General features: G+C 43.2%; 1 protein-coding gene across 2 annotated transcripts; it reads left to right on the forward strand.

The window, feature by feature from the left end:
• The first annotated feature begins 802 nt into the window (after positions 1-802).
• On the forward strand, positions 803-1,456 carry LOC137753913 (UPF0193 protein EVG1-like). 2 transcript variants are annotated; one of them, XM_068529363.1, is made up of 2 exons: positions 803-909; positions 970-1,456. In XM_068529363.1, the coding sequence occupies exons 1-2, from the start codon at positions 803-805 to the stop codon at positions 1,454-1,456; spliced, it is 594 nt and encodes a 197-aa protein (XP_068385464.1). The 2 variants fall into 2 exon arrangements, with proteins under 2 accessions (XP_068385464.1, XP_068385463.1); XM_068529362.1 differs by having other exon boundaries at positions 803-1,456.
• The last annotated feature ends 7,601 nt before the right edge of the window (positions 1,457-9,057 follow it).

Here is a 9,057-nt window from a genome sequence, read left to right on the forward strand (position 1 = left end):
CACTTCTAAACAACTGATGGGTCAAAGAAAAAAATCACAGGGTGTGTTAGATTTTGAGGGCTGCCATAAAAAAGTACTGCAAACTGGGTGGCTTAAAACAACAGAAATTTATCGTCTCATAGTTCTGGAAGCTGGAAGTCCAAAAATCAAGGTGTTGGCAGGGTTGGTTCCTTCTGAAGTCTCTGAGAGAGAATCTGTTCCCTGCCTGTCTTTTAGTTTATGGTGACGACTGGTAATCCTTGGCATTCCTTGGCTTGTAGATGCAACACTGCAATCTCTGCCCTCATCTTCACACGGCCTTATCCATGTGTGTTGGATGTGTGTTTCTGCATCCAAATTTCCCTCTTCTTATAAGGACACCGGTTGTGTTGGAGTAGGGCCCACTCCAAAGGTAATCTGCAAAGACCCAGTTTCAAATTAGGTCACATTCACAGGTATGTAGGGTTAGGGTTTCAACACAACCTTCTTGGGGGCACAATTCAACCCATAGCACAAAACTGGAAAATATTTAGAATTGAATGTATTTTTAAAACAACATATCAAAAGCTATAAGATGCCACTCAAGCAGTGCTTAGACTAGGAAAAAAAAAGGGGGGGGCTCAAATCCATGGTAAGAGCTGCCGCTTTAAGAAAAGAAGGAGGAAAAGAGTGAGATCTCTGCGGGCCCCCCCCCAACCCCCCCCCCACCCCACCCCCCCCACCCCGCGCTGCTTCAGAGCCTTGGTTACAGTCTGCGGAGCCCAGCCGCCACTCTCTGTGGGGAGGGGCCACCCAGCCGGGGTCTCACTTTAGGAGCCCTCCCATGGCTTCCCAGGAGAGGGTGGAGACAGTGACCAAAGGAACTGGGTTCTGGCGCTGCCCCAAGCCGGCCACTTACACCCCAGGGACCTGCGAGCTGCTCAGAGCGATGTTGAAGGAATCCAAACTGACAAATTTCCAACAGCGCCACATCGTGGACACCATGAAAAGAGGAGACACTCTCCCACTACAGTGCAGCCCAACTTCCAGCCAGAAGGTCTTGCCTTCCAAGCCGCCGGCCTCAGCCATCTGCTTGCCTCCCATCCTGGCCTCCCGGTCCCACCTCCGGACTGCCAGCACGTGCCAAGCCAACGGGACCTACAGCCGGGAGCAGTTGAAGCCTCAAGCCACCCGAGATCTGGAGAAGGAGAAGCAAAGACTCCAAAATATTTTTGCCAACGGGAAGGAGCCAGAGGAACGGAAAAGAAAGCCCCCTCCTGTGCGACAGGAGGACCCAGCCCCTGAGCTGGACCGGTGTGAAGAATTGGTGAAGGAAATCCAGGAGAGGAAAGAATTCCTGGCTGACATGGAGGCCCTAGGGCAGGGCAGACAGTACCGAGGGATCATCCTTACTGAAATCTCCCAGAAACTACAGGAACTGGAAGACCTTGACCACAAGAGGAGTGAGGAACTTAGGAAGGCTCTTGCCACCACTTAATCTGCCTCCGGAGGGGGGCGGGGGAACCCAACCTCCACCACTGGAGCCCACCCCCTCGCCAAGCAGGGTCACCCCCAGGTCAGCCCACCCACCCCGGCCTTCAGCCGTGTAAATGGTTGTATAGCACTGCCCCCACCTAGGGTACCCTGGACATAGCACCCTAGAAAATGGACCGCATCTCAGAAAGTGAGCTGATTCTCCTTGAGACTCTGCCCAGGGATCCTCGGTCAGCTGAGCCTCTGAGACCCGTCACAGATACAGACACAGACACACACACAACGAGTCTTTTCTTGGGGAAAGAGCCCCACACACAGTGAAAGCAAGGCAGAAGGAAAGAAATAAGAGAAAGCAGAAATCAATTAAATTAACAACAGAAGCAACTGACACTGCAGAAATACAAAGGATCATGAGAGATTACTACAAGCAACTATAGGCCAATAAAATGGACAACCTGGAAGAAATGGACAAATTCTTAGAAATGCACAACCTTCCAAGACTGAACCAGGAAGAAATAGAAAATATGAACAGACCAATCACAAGCACTGAAATTGAAACTGTGATTAAAAATCTTCCAACAAACAAAAGCCCAGGACCAGATGGCTTCACAGGCGAATTCTATCAAACATTTAGAGAAGAGCTAACACCTATCCTTCTCAAACTCTTCCAAAATACAGCAGAGGGAGGAACACTCCCAAACTCATTCTATGAGGCCACCATCACTCTGATACCAAAACCAGGCAAAGATGTCACAAAGAAAGAAAACTACAGGCCAATATCACTTATGAACATAGATTCAAAAATCCTCAACAAAATACTAGCAAACAGAATCCAACAGCACATTAAAAGGATCATACACTATGATCAAGTGGGGTTTATCCCAGGAATGCAAGGATTCTTCAATATACGCAAATCAATCAACGTGATACACCATATTAAAAAATTGAAGGAGAAAAACCATATGATCATCTCAATTGATGCAGAGAAAGCTTTTGACAAAATTCAACACCCATTTATGATAAAAAAAAAAAACCTCCAGAAATTAGGCATAGAGGGAACTTTCCTCAACATAATAAAGGTCATATATGACAAACCCACAGCCAACATCATCCTCAATGGTGAAAAACTGAAACCATTTCCACTAAGATCAGGAATAAGACAAGGTTGCCCACTCTCACCACTATTATTCAACATAGTTTTAGCCACAGCACTCAGAGAAGAAAAAGAAATAAAAGGAATCCAAATTGGAAAAGAAGAAGTAAAGCTGTCACTGTTTGCAGATGACATGATACTATACATAGAGAATCCTAAAGATGCTACCAGAAAACTACTAGATCTAATCAATGAATTTGGTAAAGTAGCAGGATACAAAATTAATGCACAGAAATCTCTTGCATTCCTATACACTAATGATGAAAAATCTGAAAGTGAAATTAAGAAAACACTCCCATTTACCATTGCAACAAAAAGAATAAAATATCTAGGAATAAACCTACCAAAGGAGACAAAAGACCTGTATGCAGAAAATTATAAGACACTGATGAAAGAAATTAAAGATGATATAAATAGATGGAGAGATATACCATGTTCTTGGATTGGAAGAATCAACATTGTGAAAATGACTCTACTACACAAAGCAATCTACAGATTCAATGCAATCCCTATCAAACTACCACTGGCATTTTTCACAGAACTAGAACAAAAAATTTCACTATTTGTATGGAAACACAAAAGACACCGAATAGCCAAAGCAATCTTGAGAAAGAAGAACGGAGCTGGAGGAATTAGGCTCCCTGACTTCAGACTATACTACAAAGCTACAGTAATCAAGACAGTATGGTACTGGCACAGAAACAGAAATATAGATCAATGGAACAGGATAGAAAGCCCAGAGATAAACCCACACACATATGGTCACCTTATCTTTGATAAAGGAGGCAAGAATATACAATGGAGAAAAGACAGCCTCTTCAATAAGTGGTGCTGGGAAAACTGGACAGCTACATGTAAAAGAATGAAATTAGAACACTCCCTAACACCATACACAAAAATAAACTCAAAATGGATTAAAGACCTAAATGTAAGGCCAGACACCATCAAACTCTTAGAGGAAAACATAGGCAGAACACTCTATGACATAAATCACAGCAAGATCCTTTTTGACCCACCTCCTGGAGAAATGGAAATAAAAACAAAAATAAACAAATGGGACCTAATGAAACTTAAAAGCTTTTGCACAGCAAAGGAAACCATAAACAAGACTACAAGACAACCCTCAGAATGGGAGAAAATATTTGCAAATGAAGCAACTGACAAAGGATTAATCTCCAAAATTTACAAGCAGCTCATGCAGCTCAATATCAAAAAAAAACAAACAACCCAGTCCAAAAATGGGCAGAAGACCTAAATAGACATTTCTCTAAAGAAGATATACTACAGATTGCCAACAAACACATGAAAGAAAGCTCAACATCATTAATCATTAGAGAAATGCAAATCAAAACTACAATGAGGTATCATCTCACACCGGTCAGAATGGCCATCATCAAAAAATCTACAAACAATAAATGCTGGAGAGGGTGTGGAGGAAAGGGAACCCTCTTGCACTGTTGTGAGAATGTAAATTGATACAGCTACTATGGAGAACAGTGTGGAGGTTCCTTAAAAAATTAAAAATAGAACTACCGTATGACCCAGCAATCCCACTACTGGGCATATACCCTGAGAAAACCATAATTCAAAAAGAGTCATGTACCAAAATGTTCATTGCGGCTCTATTTACAATAGCCAGGACGTGGAAGCAACCTAAGTGTCCATCAACAGATGAATGGATAAAGAAGATGTGGCACATATATACAATGGAATATTACTCAGCCATAAAGAGGAATGAAACTGAGTTATTTGTAGTGAGAAGGATGGACCTAGAGACTGTCATTCAGAGTGAAGTAAGTCAGAAGGAGAAAAACAAATACTGTATGCTAACACATATATATGGAATCTAAAAAAAAAAAATGGTCATGAAGAACCTAGGGGCAAGACGGGAATAAAGATGCAGACCTACTAGAGAATGGACTTGAGGATATGGGGAGGGGGAAGGGTAAGCTGGGACAAAGTGAGAGAGTGGCATGGACATATATACACTACCAAATGTAAAATAGATAGCTAGTGGGAAGCAGCTGCATAGCACAGGGAGATCAGCTAGGTGCTTTGTGACCACATAGAGGGGTGGGATAGGGAGGGTGGGAGGGAAGGAGATGCAAGAAGGAAGAGATATGGAGACATATGTATATGTATAACTGATCCACTTTGTTATAAAGCAGAAACTAACACATTGTAAAACAACTATACTCCAATAAAGATGTTTAAAAAAAAATTAACCTTCCAGAATTGGAAACAATTAAATTTTCAATAAAGTGACTTTTTCATTAAAAAAAAAAAAAAAAACAGAAGCGATACAGAAAAATCGGTTGAAACCGAAAGCTTTTTCTTTAAAAAAAAAAAAAACCCAATAAAATTGATAGACCTTAAGTAAACTGACTGAGAAAAAGACAGAAGACACAAATTTTGAATACCAGGAATGAAAGAGTAGTTATAACCACAGATCCTAAAGACATTACAAGGATAATAAGGAATATATTTTTCAGAAGAGAACCTTTCTAAGCACTGGGAAGGACACAAAGATGTATTTGATGTAGGGCCTTTTCTCAAGGAGCTCACTCTTGGATAGATTCCCTGGTAGGGTATTTCATCAGTTTCCCAACAAAAGCAGTAACCAAATGAAGAAGCGTGCAGTAGACTGTGCAGGTTTGTGTAGCAACTCCACAAGGCTGTCAGGGAACAAGGATCCCTATACTGTTGTCAATAATATCCTCAGTCTGTGGCTTTGATCTACATGGTTCCTCACGGTTGCCAGACGGCTGCTCCACTCCCAGTATCACATCTATATTCCAGGGAAAAAGAAGAAGAAAAGCAACAAGAAGAAAGTAGTGGTGCTAATATCAGAAAACCAGAACTCCCCAAAAGTCTCCAGCAGATAGCCTCAGACATTTGGTATTTCAAGTAGGCAAGTCTCTCAAAATATTTGCTTAATAATAAATCTAACAGCGGAGTCTGTGGTTTTTATTTTTGCATTGTCTACGTGGGAGAAGAGAACAGTACCATCCTACAGATAGGTATACAATTTAAGAAACAGAGATGTCAATTACAATGTTATTGTTACCAGAGCAAGAAATTATCAAGTAAGACAACCGGTCAGAATTCCATTTTATTTGGATATCATTTTCATAAGACATGGAATAATTTCTAATGTCTTTGGAGTATCGTAAGACCGCTTTGTTTGAATTGTTCTTCCAAGGGTGGATTTATATCAACAGAGAACAGAACAAATCAGTACCAGTCTTGAATATTCATATGAAACTGTATATTGCAGAGGAGAACATAAATTATGTTCTTATAAGCATTCTCAGTTTTGCACAATATCAAATCAGACTCCCTGAACTCTTTTATAACACAAAACCGTATCTTTTGATTTATAGCTGCAGGGGAAGGGAACATCTTCAATTCTTTCTGAGACATGTTTCCTTTATCATGAACACTTATTTTTTTAAAAAAAAAACGAGCTCTCAAATTTCATTAGCTAGTATTATATGCAAAAAACAGACCTTCAGAGCTCAATTGTGATGGCAAAAAATGGGGTAATGGCTCAATAGAATTCTATTTGGTGATAATAATTTAATAGCATTTTTCTTGTACTTGCTTCGTTGGCCAGAACTATGTCACATGGCCAGCCCTAGATGTAAAGGAGGAAGGGAAATAGGTTTTTTTTTTTTAACTGATAAATTCACCACCTGAACAAATTTGAAATAATAAGAACATACAAGAAGGTAAATATCAGGCACCTCTTGGGTTCTGCCTGATACATTGCCCTAAAAGAGATGAATATATAGAAGTGCTGAAGCAAGTCTGAGAAAAGAGGCTTTTTTGTGGTTGTGAGGATCCAGGAAGGCTACCAGGAGGAAGTTACATTTGACCTGGGCTAGAAAGAGAGGTATGATTTGAATGTGGGCAGAGGGGAGAGTTGCAGAAGGATGCCATGAAAAAGGGAGTGGCCCAAGTAAACATACAGAGGTAGGAATGCACGGAGTAGATGTGGTATATATGTATACATACTTGTTTCTCTTAAGCTTGCAAAGAATGGCAGAAAGGGGAGAAGTAGAGATAGGGCAAGTGTGAGCCCAAATCATGGACAGCCTTGATGCAAGGCAAGGGAGTTTGGAATTTATCTTGCCAGCCGTAGAAATGTCTTTTATCACTCGAATATCTCTTAAATATACCCCATCCTCTCCATCCCCCATAGCCACTGGGCCAGCTCAGGCCACATCATCTTTCTCTTGAACTATTGCTTCCTCCTCAACGCAGACCATAGAGACCTTTATAACATCCACACCTGTTGTCTGCCACCCCCCCAACCATGGTTCAAAACCTTTCCATGATTTCCATGACTTCCCCATCGACTTGCGAAAAAGCCCAAGCTCCTCAGCCTGGCATTTGAGACCCTTTAAAGGGAGAAGGGGCTGGGGGTGAAGACTAGAGGAAAGAGAAGAAAGCAGACATGGTATTGAGGCTCCACAGAGAGTCAGGGGGAACCTTCCCTGTCCCTGTTCTTGAAGCTGCTCAGCCTCTGGTCCCCTGAGTCTCCTATTTCACAGGTGGACAGACCTTAAGGGTGATCGCAGAGATAAGAATCCCCAGTAAACAGTGAATTTATTTCTACCTCCACCTTCTGCTTCTTACTGCTGCTCCTCTCCTCTTGCCTTCCAAATCCTGCGCTCCAGGACGTGTGGACCTGAGACCAAGAGTTAGCAGCATAAGAGGTCCTGATCCTCTCTTGTCCCTGAGAGCCTGTTGGTGCTGATGGTACGACCACTGTTATGGCTGGGTAAGTGGAATGAGAGGCAGGGTGGGAGGTGGTTGAGAAAGCCAAGGAAGTGCCGGGGTGGGTGTGGGTGCGGGGGTGGAAGCTGGGCTGGGCTGAGGTCAGGTGGAGTGGAATTCAGCAGAACTATTCTATTCCTGGTTACAATTTATTTATTTATTTACTTATTTATTTATAAATTTATTTTATTTATTTATTTATTTTTGGCTGCGTTGGGTCTTCGTTGCTGCACGCGGGCTTTCTCTAGTTGCGACCAACAGGGGCTACTCTTCGTTGTGGTGCGCAGGCTTCTCATTGCAGTGGCTTCTCTTGTTGCAGACCACGGGCTCTAGGCACACAGGCTTCAGTAGTTGTGGTACGCAGGTTCAGTAGTTGTGGCTCACGGGCTCTAGAGCACAGGCTCCATAGTTGTAGCGTACGGGCTTAGTTGCTCCGCGGCATGTGGGATCTTCCCGGACCAGGGCTCGAACCCGTGTCCCCTGCATTGACAGGCGGACTCTTAACCACTGCGCCACCAGGGAAGTCTCCCCTGGTTATGATTTATTATAGCAAAAGAACAGAGACTAAAATCAGCAGAGGGAAGAGCACATAAGGCAGGACCTAGGAGAGACCAGACGCCAGTTTCCAGTTGTCATCTCCCAGTGGACAGCACCCCTCCTCTCCCAGCAACAAAGTATGGGAAACTCACCAGACCTTGGTGTCCAGGGTTTTTATTGTGGCTCGATCGCATAATCATGGCAGACCACCCCCTTGGCTGACCTTTGTCTGCAGCCCCTCCAGAGATCAAATTGATACTGCATAGCCCAAGTCTTCCCCTAAATCATGCTTTTAGCATAGACTGTTTGGTGTGGCCCGAGGGCCCAGGTAAACCAAGACACTGGTCATTACTAGACAGAACATTGCAAGGGCCCAGAGCTTCCCACCCAGAACCTGGGCGAGAGCCAAGCCTTTCTAGGGTAAGATTAATCCTTTAATGCGCAGGTAGGATACTATAGGACACGAGGTGAGTCTTTTTCAACTTGAATCTCTCCCCACAGGATTACTTTTTCATGTGTTGGTAGAAGTCAAGAAGATACCAGTGGAAGAGAGCCTGTGCTCTGCAATCTCTTGTGTATTTGAATTTCCCAAAGAATCCCCAAGCAGCTCCATGACCCTGGCCTCCTGGCTCAGTAAAAGCATCAGCTCCCCTGTAGCTACGAATCAACCCAATGCTGCCATAGATGGTAACACCAAGGACAGATCCCACACTATTTGGACTCTCGAAGAGCAAGAATGTACTCAGCTGATCCACGACATACTCAAAAGGGACAACACGACGTACTTACTCTATGCAGATCTAGGAGAACACACGAGTGCTTTGCTGAGGGAGAATATCGATCTCTCCGTGTCAGGTGACATTCAATCTCATACAATGGATGGTTTGGAAAGAAGGAACTCCAGAAGGCGTTCTGGTAATTGTGTGGCTTTTGCTTCACCTGGTTCCGGGCTTTACAAAATCTTAGGTATTTCATTTTTACAACCATAATACAACTCAATTGGCACAGCTGATAACTTTTTCCCCCGAATAGGAATGGCAAAGAGGGGGGGAAGTGACTTGCCCAGCAGTATCCAGCCAGTAAGAGCTGGGGGTGTAAATGATCATAGATCAGCTGGGAAGGGGCAGAGCCTA

The sequence above is a fragment of the Eschrichtius robustus genome, chromosome 19 (genome assembly GCF_028021215.1).
Source record: "Eschrichtius robustus isolate mEscRob2 chromosome 19, mEscRob2.pri, whole genome shotgun sequence".
In the NCBI taxonomy this organism is placed as follows: Eukaryota; Metazoa; Chordata; class Mammalia; order Artiodactyla; family Eschrichtiidae; genus Eschrichtius; species Eschrichtius robustus.

Bases quoted from the DNA above. Each gene is read 5' to 3' on its own strand.
- LOC137753913 (XM_068529362.1), top strand. From the start codon at position 803: ATGGCTTCCCAGGAGAGGGTGGAGACAGTGACCAAAGGAACTGGGTTC.